Here is a 17,510-nt window from a genome sequence, read left to right as displayed (position 1 = left end):
TAAATGCTTACCCCGACCCCCCCACCCCCACAAACACACACTATCATCATCCGAATTCTACCTTGTAAGTCTGGCTAGACCTGAGGATGTACACTGGTACAGATAGGAACTGGAAACACACGGAATCCAGGGCAGATGATCCCTTCAGGACCAGTGGTGTGAGTGGCGATACTGGGAGGGTAGAGGGAGGGTGGGTTGGAAAGGGGGAACCAATGACAAGGATCTACATGTGACCTCCTCCCTGGGGGACAGACAACAGAAAACTGGGTGAACAGAGATGCCAGACAGGGCAAGATATAACAAAATAATAATTTATAAATTATCAAGGGTTCATGAGGGAGGGGGCAGTGGGGAGGGAAGGGAAAAATGAGGACCTGATGCCAGGGGCTTAAGTGGAGAGCAAATGTTTTCAGAATGATGAGGGCAATGAATGTACAAATGTGCTTTGAACAACTGATGTATGTATGGCTTGTGATAAGAGTTTATGAGCCCCTAATAAAACTATTTTAGAAAAAAGGATACAACACTAAAGAATTATGACGTGTAACATGTGGTGTTGTCTGTAAATGGAAGAAATATGACTCGTAATTTTTAGAGATATATACATATATGAAAGATTATTAATGGTGGCCATGAAAATTTTCTTTAAGAAAAAAAAAGGCACACAATATATTCTAAAATTGGTGAAAGCAATATGCACTTGCATAGTGAAGTTCAGAAAGGTTACGTGACTGTCCCCAGATTTCACAGCTAATAAATCATATTTTAGGTTGAGGGAGTTCAGTGAGTCAGACTGACAGACAGACTAGGGCACTGTTGCTTTATTTGGCCCAATGCCACCAGTTATCACACCAATGGGCTCTCACCTGGCGATTCTGCAAGGTGTTCTTGTTTCTCTTCTCTGTCCTGAAACTGAATTAAATGTGACCACAGCGCTGACTTCCCCTGAAAGTAAAAGGTACATGAAAGTCTTCATTTTGTAACAAATGATTCATCAAAAATAAATCCTCATCAAAACCATTTACATTACACACACTGTTCACTGCAGCACTACTGATAATCAAAAGGCAGAAACAGCCTAAATGTACAACAGAAGAATGGATAAACAAAAGATATTCAATACGTACAATAGAGATGAAGTCCTGAAACATGCTATGACATCGATGAAACTTAGAAGCATTCCTGAGTGAAATAAATCAGCCACAAGACAACAAAGATACCAGGAGGGCTTCAAAAGGTTTGTAGAAAATGTTCCATTACAATTTAATTGTTTTCCCCCCAAACTTTTTTGAAGCCCCCTCAAATGGTCTCACATAAAATATCTACAGCAGGAGAATGTACAGAGACCAAAGTTTATCAGTGGGTATCCAGAGCAGGTGGGAGGGAGGCAGTGTAACGTTCAGGGGACACTGAACTTCTGCGGGAGCTGCAGGGAAACCTCTGGAGCTTTATTAGTGCCACTGCACTGTACTCGTGAGAACTGTTAAAATGATCAATGCTGTTACATAGAGTTTTACCAAAACTGGAAAAACTAAATTAAGATGGCCATTTAGCAGGCTCATCGACTGTGATATTCCAAGTGCCTTATTCCAGGTGCTATGAAGGTCATCCTCTGCCTGACTGAGAAGACAGGCAACAGTCTGGCGGAGGAGAACAGTTAAGCCAAAAGGTCCGTGAGCAGGCACTACACTCTACCTCAGGGCTCTGTGCAACAGCGACATTACCCACCATGGAATCAAAAAGCTCTAACAACTCAGATTGTGCTTTGTCTGCATCCATTGGCAAATATGTTTGGATATGTGGAATAACAAAATGGGAAGAAGAAAACTAAGGTGCAAGGAAAAGAGACAAGAGAAGGAATAAAGGAAAATGAGCATTAACAGAGGGAAACAAAATCAGAAAGGGAGGCCAGAGTAAAAAGAAACGAAGCCATTTGGATTTTTCCACCCTGAAATATGGTTGTGTGAAATAATTATTAATTCTAGCTGGACAGTTAATTTTCCCTGGACAGTGACCAAAGACATTTAGTGGAACCTGCTGGGGAAAATGAGGAGCCTGATGGTGCAGCAGGCTAAACACTGGGCTGCTAACAAAAAGGCTGGCAGTTCGAAGCCACCAGGAGCTGCCCTGGAGAAGGAAGTGACGGGTCTGTTTCCGTCTCCGAAACCCATAGGAGCACTCTGGCTCAGCCCTACAGGGACATAGGAGTCACAGTGGCAGCGATGAGGTCATTACAGCAGCGAGTCGGGTGTTGAGTTACTTAAATCCACCACTGACCACAGGTAACTGTCAGAGGCAGTGGCAGTAGGTGTGCTTCTTAAACTTGTAGGGGATTCCACCTCTGCAATGAACGTGCTATTTTCCTCTTTCTTGTGTTTCTCAGCAAAGACTCCAAACCACTTCTTGGTCACAGGTCCCATTTCCGCTCTCTGGAAGTAAATCCCTGTTGCACAATCCTAGTCCCCCTATGACTAAGGAATACCAACTCTGATTTCTCTATCTTTTCTTCTGGTGATACCCTTTCTCCTCGTCACATTTCATAGCAGGCATTCTAACTGGTCGGGTCACAGGCGTCTCAAGTGGGTTACCTGCTTGATCTGCAAGCCGTGGCTCCAGAGCCTTTCCAGCAGGTCACAGAGGCTGGCAATCAAAGTGTTCTCCTCCAAACCGGTTATGTTTGCTTCTCCGTGACCCAGTTCCACTGCCTCGTGTCCCATCTTCTCCACCAACATACGTTTTGTCTGAAAGCATCACAGGTGGTCACTCCAGTGGTGAAACCAAAAACGCAAATGCCAATTACTGGATTAGGAGACATGACACCCCGTCATTCTATTTCTTTTTTTAATTAATTAATTTTAATAAATTTATTGGGGCTCATACAATTCATCACAATACATAGATCAATTGTGTAAAGCACATCTATACATTTGTTGCCCTCACTATTCCCAAAATTCGCTTTCCTCTTGGGTTCCCGGACCGTCGTTCTATTTCTAACTGCAGACTTTTAGTCACCCTGGGACAATTGTCTTAATCTCTCTAGTCAACTAACTGGATCTATAGTAGCATGTATACTTTCACTATTTTGTCAGACAAACAGAAGGTCAATCAGGAGAGAATAAGATACTATTTTCAAGCACCTCCTCATGTTGAAAAACAATCAGTACAACAATGTTCAGATTACTTACTAGCTTGACTAGACACAAAAAGCCACGCATAGAACATACACTGTCAGAATCTAGAACCTATCTGGTCAACGTAATTCTGGCTTCCCACTGCCCTCAGCATCGTAACGTGCTAGAAATATTTGAGCTAAGTTCATTTTTTGGCTATGTAGAGAAGGTACACAAGCAATTATGGTCAGATAAATAATGGAAGTTCTTGGCTAACATGATTGTTCAAGTTTTGTTAATTTCTAATGCTACCTCCATTAAACATAAATATCTGTGCAATACACACAAGCATATAGCATAGCTAGCCTGTAGGTATGCTGTTGAATGTATGGGCAGAGAGGAGGCTGCACATAGGTACACTACCATAGATTAAATTGTGTCCCCCCAAAATATGTGTCCACTTGACTGAATCATGATTCCCAGTATTGTGGGGTTAGTGCCATTGATCTGATGAAATTATCCTACACTTTGTGACATGTGTTATAAATCTTACCCTCTCTCTCTATGAATGCGACAGGACTAGGCTGGGTTGTAAGTCCCACTCTTACTCAAGTCGCTACCCTGACTCAAGCCACATCCTTGCATGAGTAACAACTTTTATTACCCAAGAGATAAAAGAGAAATGAGGAGGGAGGAGGGACCTAATATCACCAAGAAAGAAGAGTTGGGGAGGGAGCATATATTTTGGACCTGGGGTCCCTGTGCTGAGAACCCCTTAGACTCAGGGGAAGAATGATGTGAAAACATATGGAGTTTAAAAAACAAAACAAAACATTGGGCAATGTTGAAAGGAGACAAGGATCTTCTCCCAGAGGTGACAGAAAGCCTTCCCCTAGAGCTGGCACCTGAGTCCAGACTTAACGCCTCCTAAAATGTGAGAAAGTAAAGTGGTTCTGGTTAAAGTCATCCACCGGTACTATTTCTGTTATAACAGCACTAGATGACTAAGACATGCACAAACACACAAAATTTGTGCAGTCTTTCATATAGGATGAAAAAATTCTTGACACAGCCTATGACCAATATCTGCTCATGTTGGACACGAGGGAACCATGGTTGAAAAGGGGAGAAAATCTGTGCAAGGCTCTCATGTCCCCGACTCTCCAGTTCCTGAGCTCAATAAGGAGCTCAATAAGTCTATGTCACATGCTCATCTTAGCCTCACCTGATGTGAACATCAATGTACCCACCTCGCGTTGGTAATACATACCTTCATTCTACATTCTTTTAATAAACCTTCCACAAACTTCCAGTTGGTCTGTGCAATCACTGCTGGAGAGAGGTCTGACAATTTGGGTTGTCTCAGGTTCTTCCCTAAACTCCGTGCCTCTTGCATATATTTCTAAAAATTAAAGAGCATTTTTCATATATACATACCAGATCGTCTTATCAATTTAACCTTATACAAACAAGTGCAGGAATAAGACAAGGTGCAATAAAAGGAAGCATCAGTGTCAATGTACAACAGTTAAAGCTTTAGTGTATCAAAGGCCGAGGACATGCACACTCCCTTCTCTCCCTCTGTTAACCCCCTTGTTAAAGTGAGAGTGAAAACAACCTCACCAGGTTAGCTCTCGTTCAAAATGAGATAGAGTGTAACTGCTTTAAAGTACACGGCATATTTACAGTTAATATTCAAATGCAGCTTCCTCTAGTTTAGGCTTTTGGTTGGAAATACTCAGGATTGTGTTTAGTCAGGGCCATGGTTGGGATGAAAACATTTCGGTGTCTGGGTTACTAGTTGAAGGTTCGGCGGAGACGCTGTGGTTCTCTGATCCCCGGTTTCTGCCACTCCTCAAGAGACTCAATGTACCGGTACTTCTAGCCTCTTCGGGTAGTAATCTCCAACCCAGACCTTTTCTCTAGTCAAGTTACAATAGCAAAACCAGAAAAATGTACTAGTTCCAGGATCTGGTTACAATTAGTTTTGTGAGCCGAGCGTATCAGCTAACCTCTGTGCAGTGCGGCTTATTTGTAAGACGGGCATAATACATGCCTCCCACCTCCTGAAGACCAGATGTGCTCCAAATGCGGGAGGCCACTTGCTCGTGTTACAGGGTCGCCTCCTTTGCTTTTTACCAATCAGGAGACAAAGTAGACCCACACTACAGCTGGTAGAGTTGGTAGTACCTCTCAATGGACTACAGAAAGCCAGGCAATGCTCGCTCCGGTTAGCTAACTTCCAGAAAAGCAAAACAAAATCAGCCCGAGTGACTAGTTCTGGACAAAGGCACTCTCTTCTTCCTACGTTACCTATTAAAGTCTGCCTAGATGCTGACATCAGGACCACAGGGCAGAATTTTCAAATAGTCCAAGTATTTTAGGACAATATTTAGAGGCTGCTGCCGGATGCCATCAAGTCGATTCTGACTCACTGCTATCCCATGTGACAACAGAAATGTCCCACGAGATCTCCTGGGGATCTCTGGGGTAAGTCTGACCAACCAGCCTTTCAGGGAGTAGCTGAATGCTTAACCATGTGTTCTTGGTGTTTAAGAGACAAACTACTATAAAGATGACAAATGTTCCACAGGGGATATTTTTATAATAATGTCTACTTCTCTGTTGAGGAGAGTAACTTCAGATATCCCATCATTCAGTATGTCCTGGATTAAATTCTTTAACACCAGGCTCTCCATAAGTTGCCTCATTCCTTTAACTGGGGCTGACTAATGACGAAAAACCATCAAGTCAAGTAAATTTAAGCTAATGTGTCTTCATGGGGGAAAAAAATGTACAAGCAAGAGTCCTAAGCTAGTCTTGCCTCAGGTAAATGGTATTTAGTGCAACCTGATAAGTAAGTTTGGTGGGAAGAGTGCAGGCCTGGAAGGCAGGAGTCTGGGCTCTAGGTTCAATTCCACTCTTATGTGTCTGTTCAAATATGGCCAAGTCCCTTGTACTTTTAGTTACGTCATGTCGAGTTGGACAAGATGACCATTACTGTTCCTCTGAGCACCAAGAGTCTATGGTGGAGGACTAGATTTTCTGATCACATGAAACAGACTTAGAACAATAAATTAAAATGTTGTGGAGATAAAACCTAGCAAAAGAGAAGTTATTTGAAGACGAATCTCTTCTTCAAAACGTTTTACTCCCCCTTGCCCTCCCTTTTATTAGCACACATCACCACAAACAGGAACCAAACACAAGAGGAAGCGGAGTCACGGAGAGGCTGAGAATTCACGTCACAAGGTGATGTGAGGCATTCTAGAGCTATGGATACTCACTCAAGTGTGAAAGTCAAGCCACACCAAAGACAAGATTTGGGCACATCTGGCAAAGCACTTTCAGGCAACGAACATACCAGGCAGCACTCAGAGAAGGATTTTTTAGGAAGTCGTGCAGGTGGAGGTGGACCCTGATCCCACTCCCAGAATGCCATGGAGTTCTGACAGACCAAAAGTTTCCCAGAAGGCTAAGAGGATGGAGACGTGCCAATGACAGGAAGGCAAAAAAAAAAGAAAAAAAGAAAGAAAGAAAGAAAGGGGGGAGGAGGGAGAAAAGAAACAAGCAAAACAAGCATGCACATGATAACAATACAGGAAAAAAAATGAGGGGGTTGAAAATGGAAGCACACACGCAAAAGAGCACTGCACTTGTTATGCTTCAGTTCTTAGGGAAATGCTCAAAATTATAAACATGCTAACAAAAAGCAATCAATATCTGGAATGATGTTTTGTGCTTTATTTCTACACATTTGAGTTTACTAAATAGTTAACACATCTTTTGACTGCATTTAAAAAATATAAACAGTGAAAACTTATGAGTATTCAAATGTGTAATGACGGTTTTATTTTGAAATAGTACAAATAAAGCATAAGAATCTTAACTTAAAAACAAAATTTTAAAACACTTTAAAAAGTGGTGTCAAAAAGTCAAGGAGAGAGAGCACAGGTAAATATATCTGCATGAGTCATAGACAGTCTTAAGCTAGAAGCACAATTTAAACCTGATGAATTTACTAACAGACTGATGTCAATGTTAAAATGACACACTGACAGACTATTTACCTGAGATTTGATGTGGTACACAGAGGTACTTGATTTAGATCCTTGTTTTTAGATGTATTGAAATTACATTTTTTTTTAGGAAAAACAACCCCAGTGTTTTCTGCTGTTAGCTGCAAACGATTCACATTCTAAAATGTAACTGAGCTTATCTGTTGAAGAACACCAGGGAAGCCCCATAGATGAGCCTTGCTGACGGCTCTCGGCATCCAGGCGTCCGGGGGTGGCCCACATACCTCCCTCATGTCGTTGTCTAGTCCAATGTGCTCAGACTGCTGGCGAAGGCGTTCTTTCCTGCGCTGTGTGGTGGCACTCCGACTTACCCAGCGACTGAAACGCCAATCGCACCAAGAGGGGACAGGTGGAAATAGACAAACAAACAAAACGTGGTCACTATCTTAAACAGAAAGAATGACCTGGTCAATACAAAATATGGACAATACCTACTTTTCAACTTATTTTTTTCTTTTTCATGTATTTAAGCATTTCTAAGATTGACAGTCTCATCTTTAAGTCCCCTGAACGACTCCATCATAATATTCTCTGCTTTCGCTCAGATTGAGGTCTTTCTCTGTTTATAAGGCCACTGTTGCTGATCCTGGTTTGCTGTGTATCTGCACAGGGAAGCAGGGAACCAGGCGGGGGCAATTGATACAGACAGTAGCTGGATTGATTGATGACTGCAGGGGCACGGCAGGGGGAGGGGGAGGACATGATGAGTCATTGTTAATGGGTACAAGCAGAAAGAACAGGTTCCAGAGTCGATCATGGTGTTGATTGCACAACCCTTCTTGATATGGCTGAATTATTTGACTGTATGATATATTCATGATAGCTCAAATTTTTTAAAATGTTGAATTGACAAAAGTTTGAGTGACAGGTTTACAAGCCCCAACTAAAAAAAAAAAAAAGCTGCCGTGTCTGCTTATTACTGTACAATCAAACCCTTCATGAAATTTGGTTTCTTGGTTTGGAGATTTAGTGTCATAGCCTGTTAACTACTAAATGTAGCGGTTCTAGTCCTAATTCATTGCACAGGGTCTGGAGTCTAAGAAACTTGCAAGGAGCCACCTAAGGCACACCAACTGCCCTCGACTCTCCTGGAGCCCCAGAAGTGGAAGGTGAGTCCAGATCAGGAGGAGAGGGGAGTGCAGCTAATTTGCCTCCAGCAGCAATGGCCTCCTTTGCCACAAGATCAGAAAAAGTGGATGATGCCTGGCTGGATACCATCACTGAACACTGTGATCAAAGATCCCATAGAAGAATCTTGATCAAAAGAGGACATTTAGAACAGAATTTAAAATTCTCAGGGAATCCAGACTTTGTACAGCGATGGAGGATAAACGAACCCCTGAAACTATTGCCCTGGGTTAATTTTTAAGCCTGTAACCAAAAGCATTCCTTGAAGTCATCTTAAAACCAAATAAAAGTTTAACATAGCCAGTTTAAAAAAAAAAAAAGTCTGCATTTTGTGTTATACTCTTTTAAGAGCTATGTATATGGAATCAAATTCAAAAGAGCGACTCAAAAGTGTTTGATAGAAATCTTCAAGAGCAGTGAGTTTAGAGCAGCTCTGGAAAGGAGGGTGTGGATGCTTGCACAACGTGAACCGGCGTACACTTTGCTATGCACAGCTTCACATAAAAATGGATGAACTTGGGGGTGGGGGAGGGAGGGTAAGAGGAAAGGGCCCTGGTGGTTGTGCAGTTGTTAAGTGCTTGGCTGCTACCTGAAATGTCAGCGGTTTGGACCTACCAGTCCTTCGGTATGCAAAAAAGACTTGGGAACCAGCTCCTATGAACAGGTTGGCTTAGGAAATTGAATGGGGCAGTTCTCTGTGTTATGGGATTCCTGAGTCCAATCAACTCAAAGGCACATAATAACAAGAAAACAGTTTTATAAAACAACAAATAAAATGTATAAAGGTCATTATTATGTTACTAACAACAATATTGTATTTTTTGTATTTATAGAGTATCTAGTTTACAAAATGCTTAAAATGAAAACTGCTTCTTTTGCTACTTGAAAAATGATTTATGTATGTCTTTGGTCTCAGGTTTCTAAATCATGTCATGGTAGCCTGCTATTTAGTGGCATACTAATAATGATTAAACATGGCAATGAGGACGACAGCTCCTTTTTAAAACAGTTTTCAAAAAACAGATTAAAAACAAACTGTGCAAAGGCCTAGTTATAGGTTTTTAAAGTAAAACTACTGGGAATGTTTGTAGAGCAGCTCAACTTCAGACTACAGGAAGGATACAAATAACACTGGGGGGCTGATAAAGGACCCAGAAAAAAACTCCAGCTAATAACAATAAAGGTCAGCGTGAGTCTGTAAAAGGGATTTTAAAAATTAGGGTTACTACGTAGGCCAATCTAAATACACAGTAAATATATGAAGTAGATTATATCGTTATATAGCTAATATATAATAATAATATAAATTATGTAATAAAATAATAATATACTAATATATATAGCTAATAGACAGTTAATATAGCTAATATAATCAAGGGAAGAGTTGAAGGTAAATGGCAGGACATTTCCTTGGCATGCATAAATGGAAAAGGCTTCAGGGAAAAGACAAGGATAATAATGAGGAGGCTTCAAGAAGTTTGGAAAATAGAATTAAAAGACAAGGGATATTTCCCGTGATTTTCTTAAAGCCCCCTCATATACATAAAATAATTAACAACTCTCTAAACGTTCAGGGAAAGAGACAGACTCCATGAGCTCGACTGACAGTGGCTCCAACTATGGGCCCAACATGACAACAGTCTAGATGGGGCAACTCTTTCGTTCTGCTGTTCACAGAACCTGCTTGATGACATTTAAGAACAGTAACAACAACAATATACATACTCCATGGGGAAAAATGCCCTATTTATTTAAAAAATAAAACAGTAAGCACATGTTTAAGGGCATACATTCTTGTCTTGTTACATAATTAATCTATTCTTTGCATTACTAAATGGAGTCCTGGTGGTATGGGGGGTTATGCTTTGGGCTGCTAACTGCAAGGTCAGCAGTTTGAAACCACCAGCCATTCTATGGGAGAAAAGTGAGGCTGAGTTACAGTCTTGGAAGCCCATGGGGGTAGTTCTATCCTACCCCACCGGGACGCTCTGAGTCAGAATCGACTCTCGCAGTGAGTTTGGTTGGTTTGGTTGCTTTAAGTCTTACTAACAGAACATAATTTTACCAAAGATGATCTGAATTTCTTTCTCCTTCGTAAGCAGCATTTAAATTCTCTGTAATAGTTGGTCACCAATTTATATAAGCTGATAACCATGGTTAGCTATAAAGCTCTTTACATTGCAATTAGTTCTGATATCTTTTCTCTTTCAGACTACCATTTACCTGAAAAATGCATTATTTGAGGCTCAGTGTAGAAAAGGGAGGAAACCTTGGTTAAAAGCAAGATAACACAGCAGACATATTTTTATTGCTGAAATCTCTCTACGAGTCTGTTGGTAGGACAAATGGTTAAAGGTTGGACTAACAGCCAACAGTGTCAAGTTTAAACTCACCCAGATGCCCTGCAAGACACACCTGGCAATCTCCTTCTGAAAGGTCAGAACCTTGAAAACCCTAAGGGGCAGTTCACACCAGGGGTCACCATTAGTCAGTCCACTGGGTGGCAACTAACGACAACAAGCATTCCCTACTTCCAGTATCTGGTTTATATGTATTTCTAAATTTTCACTATCTGACATGCTAATTACTTTACACAGTAAGTTTCTCGATTGTTTCCTTACACCTGAAAGCAGAGTTTTTACTGTTGTATTCATGGCTAATCTGCCAGCGAATAGTGCAAAAGCCCAAACCTCCTGCTAGCAAGTCCATTCCAATGTCTGACAACACTAAACAGGGTTCCAAAGCTGTACGTCTTTATGGGAGCAGATAGTCTCACAATCCTTCCAAGGGGTAGTCTGTGGGTTTGAACTACCAATCTTGAAGTTAGCAGTCCAACGCTCACCTGACAGCGCCACCAGGGCTCCTTAGTGAGGACGAGACTGCCTATCAATATAGCAGGAGTTCCATAAATACTTGCCAAGTGAATGAATAAGCAATGTAATACTATCAAGAGGAAATTAAAACTATAAAATTTAATAGTTTACTCACATCAATGTGATTCAAATAATTAAGATGTTACAAATATTAATAATGGATGGAAAATCCTTTGGGACGGAAAATCTCACCCACTTTTAAAGAACAGAACATTGAATCTTGTATCATAGGAAAATGTGAATCCACACAGTGGTCAACATCTTTTAGCACACTTTGAAGTTCACTGTTTGTAAAAGCAGTGAAAATTCTTCACTGAAGGATTAAGCTTTATAAATTAATTAAGGTAATTTAAGTAAAAAAATTTAGTTCTTAGCTATTTCTTTCTGTCTTGTCAGCAGCATATTAAATTCTAATAGCCTTCCTCTCCAAGACAGCAATACCAACACTTGTATTACGTACAAGATCAGAACATTTCTTTAAATATAGAATTCTCTCACCTTTGTAGTGACTCATTCTCCATATACACTGTCCTTGACACAGTCTATTTCAGTCAAAGAGTGAAACAAAACGTTTTTTTTTTTAATCTGTAATTCTTACTGTACAGTGTCCCTTTCCCAATATTTACAAGGATGCTGATACAGAACTCCCAAGGCTCTCTGTAAATGGCACACTGTGAGAGATCATTCTATCCGGGTAAGGAGTCTTGGGTTCCAATCCCAGCTCTGACACAAGTCATGTCTCTGATGTCGAACCGTGCACACCATCTTCAAGGGAGGCTGTTTGATCTCAACCACAGCTTCAAGAGGGAAGAAGATTCCAGAGACTATCGATCCTGCTTCCCAAAATACTATTCAATGTTCAAGTCTCCTCTAACAGAGCCTGCTTTCAGGCAGAAGTGAGATACATCTGAGGGTTCTCCCATTCTGGAAGGACTTCATTAGACTGGTTTGAAAAACAAGTAAGTGTCAAATGGCCTTATTTCAATGTTTTATGTTCTTCAAATTCTTGGGGTGGGGGTGGGGGCCTTCCAAGCAAATTTCTACTCTGAAATTATACTTATATGTACTGGAGTGACAGAGCCAGACAGTATATGTAGAGCAATGGACAAGAGTTTTGGGTCACTGAATCGTAGCTTTAAATCCTGGTTCCAACATTTCTTAGCTGTGATTTTAGTGAAGTTGTTGAGCCTCTCTGAATCTCATTTCCAAAATTAATGAGATATTCTATTTAATGCCATTAGCAGATAAGCTGGCCTACAATCTGCTTAATGCTAGTGAGTATCAGCAAGGAGCTCTGGTGATGCTGTGGGTTACACACTAGGCTGCTAAGCATAAGGTCAGAGGTTCAAACTCACCAGCCACTCCTTGAGAGGAAGATGGAACTGTCTGTTCCAGTCAGAAATCCTAGGAAGCAGTCTGCCTCTATCTACCCTATGGGTTCCCCACGAGTCAGCATCGACTCAGTGGCAGTAAGGTTTTGGGTATTATCAGCAACAGTATCTCCATAACTACCTGTCTCTTTGCACCGGGAGCCTCCATGAGCAGTTAAAATATACTTTAAAGTAGAAAGAAGGGGCTAAAAGAGGGTGGTAACTACTCAAAATAAACCAGAGATGAAAATTTACAGATATTTTAACTGAGACCTGTAAGGTGTTGGAGATTTAAAATGATAAATATCAAAAGGAAACAAAATAGCAGTTAAGTGTTGCCCCTAACTCACACAAACCAGTTTTTTCCTTTTGATGTATCGTCTATCACGGTACCTTGCTCACATTTGGACCTAAATAAATTAGTAATTCTAACACATTTCAGAAACATTCGTCAGGTAGTCAGCCAGGAAAATGGCAAGGTTTTCATTCCTTTCAGGTTATTAACAATGTGATATTAATAAGAAAAATATTCCCACAGGTACATGTATTGTAAGGAATCCACAATACTTAGCTTAGTAGTGTTTATTATCTTTAAAGATGAAATATTTGAGAATGATGAGGGCAATGAATGTACAAATGTGCTTTACACAATTGATGTATGCATGGATTGTGATAAGAGTTGTATGAACCCCTAATAAAACAAAAAAATAAAGATGAAATAAATGATCATGACCATCATATATTGTAAAGATCATTTACTATGGTTGCTTTTTTTCTTCAGCAAAGAATCATGACAAACATAGGAAAGGGGTAAGTATCCCAAATTCTGCAACCATAAAATTGAATAAATAATTTGGAGATAGAAACATCTTCCAGGAAACGTTTCCTTACTTACTTGGGTCAAAAGGCAAAATACACTCTTATTCTTCGGATTCTCTACTTGGCTTATGAAAAGTCAGGGAGCTTGGGGCCTCCTCCATTTTGGGTACCCTGTCTCTTCAGTCCTCCCCTTCCTCCCTTCCTTCCTTCCTTCTTTCTCTCTCTCTTTTACTGCCTGGCTCCTTTTCCCTTTCCTTCTGAGTCTCCCTAGTGAGGAGATCACAGATGCTGTCTAAGGTGAAAGCACATGCAGTATTCTGGTAGGAAAATAGCTAAGTGACTATTTGTCCAATGTTCCTGAGCTGGCTATTGGCTAGCAATGATCGAATTCCAGCATTGCTCATTTCCAATTCAAACCTTTTTCTTCACAACTTCCCATATTTCCCAATAATATTCTCCTTTGCTTCTCATAGATCAAGTTTTTATTGTTCGCTTGTTAACAAATTACTTAATTTTGGGGGTAATTTTTCTAATATCAAGAAACTCTCTAAAACCAAGTATTATCTTTAGTTCACACCAGAATCTGATGGTTTCTGAATGACATCATCTACCATGAGGATGGCAAACGCAAAAACCCACTGCTATTGAGTCAACTGCAACTCACAGCGACCCTAATGCACAGAACAGAGCTGTCCCTGTGTTTCTGAGACTGTGGATCTTACCAAGCAGAAAGCCTTTTACAGAGCAACAGCTTTGCATGCACAGCTCTTGGTGGTTTGAACTGGTGACCCTGTGACTATCACCCTAATGGGTAACCCACTGTATTGCCAGCGTTCCTTGGATGAAGAATAAGATTCTAATTTTTGCACTTGATAATAAGTGCAAAATAGTAAAACCTACCTTGTAAAACTTCTATTATAAAGTATTCAGGTTTATATCTATACACAGTCATTTAAAGTGTGACAACAGTGTACATTAGCAGAAAAAGAGTTATTAAGATCTCTAGATTATTCTTCACCACAGAATTAAAAGTCAAATGCTCATGGAATTTCAATGCGTATTTCGAGTGGACTAGTTTGTACAAAGAATAATCAGATAGAGAAGATACTTCGTAGTTAAGCACTGCTGCTCTACTGAAGAAGCAGAACATGCCACTTTTAAATCACTCTCAACTAACTACTCAAGACAATAAGCTTACTTGTTATTGGCTGGTCCGGTTGCCAAGACATCTGACTGTAACTTTGGAAAAAATCCTCGCTCATATTTGCCTTGACCAATTTTCATATCCAGCAGATGTGGGTGGATTGCTGTGTGATCCATTTTCATCAGCCGCTGCTCAATTGATTGGGCTAAAATTAAATTTGTAACAAATTAGAGACACTTCATTGGCTAACCCTTATGAAACAATGTTTCCTTTCCTTATAAGCCTACCAGGAAGATAATCAAATAATTTGAAAATTTATTTTTACAAAGGCTTTTCAAAATCAGTATATTGTAAATAAAAAAGTGGTAAATAAATATTGATTTTTCATACTTGTTAAAAGCAGGGAAGCAGGAACGAAAAATCTATAATTTAGTATTTTCCTTAAATAGGAAATTCTATACTCTTAAATAAAACATGGTCCTAAGTACATTAATGAAAATTATGGCAAACCAAGATATTTTCAATGAGCCAAAAGACAGTATAAAGGGACGGAAGAAACAAGCACAGTTCTCATTACTTTCTTTGTGCAAAGACTCGTTAAATATTCATGCCTCTCCATTTATAAAAATAAAAGGCTGCGTGAAGTGTATGACCTCACGTTCTGCAACAGTCACATTCTCATTCGTAGGACTCATTTAGGAGTGTTTAGTAGATCAATGATATTGCAGAGAAAAATTAAACATGCATTTAGAAAAATGTCCGGAGAATGAAAAGTTAGCCTTTAAAGAATAATATAGGGAGAGTTCAACAACAGGAGTTACTCAACATTTCTATCTTAAAACTTCTTGAAGGAAGGTATATTTAAAAAGCATCTACATTTTGAAGAGGAAATTCGTATCTGAGGAGACTGGTCTTCTTGTGCAGTCCAGAATGCTAAATGGGAGCGGAGGCCGTGATGACGACTGACAGAACACACAGTGGGAAAGACTAAGTTTCGAATCCAGTCAAGAGAAACGGAGTGTTGTCAATATTTTCCAGGGGCACTGGCGGCTCAGTGGTAGAATTCTTGCCTGCGATTCCCTGGCACAGGCCTCAGCACAGTCCCCACCACCTGCCAGTGCCAGTCTGTGCTCTGCTGTGAAGCGGAGTTCTCTCTCTGAGTCCCTAGGAGTGGACTTGACTTAATGCGGCACAGCAGTTACAACCTACAGCTGACCAGGCTTCAGTGGGGAGTCCAGGCTAAGATGCACTGGGAAATGAGGCTTCCTGGCAACCTACATGTGAACATCAGCCAACAAAAGCTCGAAGCACCACAACAGTCCAACCTCCAACTGATCGCGGGGACGCTGCATGGCTGGGCAGTGCTTCGTTTCATTGTGCACTGGGCTAACCACGAGCCAGGGGCTGATTCACAGCAGCTAACAGCTTCATAAATATTTCATTGATTCGTTTTTATTCTCCCTTTTCAGTAGATTGAGTTATGATGGTTTTTCCCCACATATATTCCCCAAAGACTTTTTCCTCTCGAGAAAGGGTGAGTTTGTCCACAACATTTTCTCTTGTCAAAAGAACAAGCTTAACATACTATGTCATGTTAATGCTTCACCCTGCCTAGTTGCACTGCATTTGAAGGGAGCAATTCCCCTAATTTCACTTCACAACCCATATAAATTTTTGTTACAACTTCTTGAATTTCATTAGAGTAGTATGTAGCTTTTCTTGAAACATAGTCCATATGTTCACTGCTGGGCAAAAAACCAATGCCATCTTTTAATGTGAAATTAAATTTAAAAAAAATTTTTTAACAGATGCCCCTTGGCTCTCTATAATCCTATCTATACTTTTAATGCTTCCTAATATTTAAAAAGTGTAATTAACATATGGGATAGGCAAAATGATGTCTGGATTCTCAACAAAGAATTCTCTGTGGCCCCTGTGAATTTTATGTTCCATGAAATAGTATAAAATTGCCTCTCTGCCAGTGAGTGTTCCTGTTCTTCTCCTCTCTCTCTCTCTTACACACACACACACACACACACACACACACACACACACACACAGGTGTTCTGTTGACTAAAACGACAAATAAGTCCATCTGATTTTTTTCTTCTTAGGTGGAAAGCTGTTTAAAAACAGTAACAACAACAAAACCCCATGATTCATATAGTATTACTCTAGGTTGCATTTGAAATTGGCAGAGGAAGCATCATGCAATACTATTCTTTATACCAGTAATGAATAATGAACATTCAGAAATTATTAAATGCCTGTCTAGAAAGGTCAGGAGGCTCCTGCTAGATCTTAAGGAGTTGTGCCAGTATTAATTTGTTGTGATTTGTAAGAAAAAAGAAACACTAAATTTCTATGGTCAAGGGGAAATTGCTTAAATATGGGTCTTTTACTCATTTCTCTCTAACTCCCACCAAAAGATTGGGTGAGATCACTCAAATAAGGTGCAGAGGACCCTAACTCGGTAAGCGGTCAGTTTTACCATTCCTCTGAGTCTAAGAGTCATTTCAGAAAGAGGAAGAGAGAAAGAGCCACCAGTGAGCTCGTGTCTGACATGGTGGAGTTAGCACAGGAGCCTGCAGAGAGAGGAAGCAGGTGCAGGAGCCACCATCTGAGGCCAGGGGTGGGCAGGTGCGGCAGGTGGACCTCTCCTGGCTCACAGAGGCAAAGGGCGAGCGACAGCGGGACTGAGAGGTAGACGACCAGAGAGACACTGACGTCTGGCTGAAAAGAGGTTCTGCTGTGGATCAAGGACTGTTTCTGAATGTTTTCTGATCCTGGCTTGTGGGAACCCGGTAACTTCTCGAATAACTGTACCTACTGTCTGTGCGTTCTGTGGCCAATGCAATGGATTATCGAACCCCAAACAGAAGCAGACTGCTGTGGGAGGAACGGTTGGTATCGGAATAGGGCAATGAAGGATGGACAGTGGAGGCAAGTCTGACCTCTACCTTGTGGCGACTGGTCTCGGGCTGGTG

General features: G+C 40.6%; 1 protein-coding gene across 1 annotated transcript in view; it reads right to left on the bottom strand.

Annotated features, from left to right (window-relative positions):
* The window catches only part of DENND5B (DENN domain containing 5B), a 131,482-nt gene that overhangs the window by 56,594 nt on the left and 57,378 nt on the right, over window positions 1-17,510 (bottom strand). Inside the window, exons 7-11 of the mRNA XM_004700004.2 lie at window positions 14,578-14,728; window positions 7,414-7,507; window positions 4,381-4,512; window positions 2,589-2,741; window positions 867-945 (exon numbers count right to left, since the gene is read on the bottom strand). Of these exons, the coding sequence (XP_004700061.1) occupies window positions 867-945; window positions 2,589-2,741; window positions 4,381-4,512; window positions 7,414-7,507; window positions 14,578-14,728 (609 nt within the window). The remainder of the gene's footprint in view (window positions 1-866; window positions 946-2,588; window positions 2,742-4,380; window positions 4,513-7,413; window positions 7,508-14,577; window positions 14,729-17,510) is intronic.

Source organism: Echinops telfairi, unplaced genomic scaffold (assembly GCF_000313985.2).
Source record: "Echinops telfairi isolate 266 unplaced genomic scaffold, ASM31398v2 ScPeMD7_7406;HRSCAF=8444, whole genome shotgun sequence".
In the NCBI taxonomy this organism is placed as follows: domain Eukaryota; kingdom Metazoa; phylum Chordata; class Mammalia; order Afrosoricida; family Tenrecidae; genus Echinops; species Echinops telfairi.
Note: the sequence above shows the minus strand (reverse complement) of the source record. Positions and strands in the feature narration are given on the sequence as shown.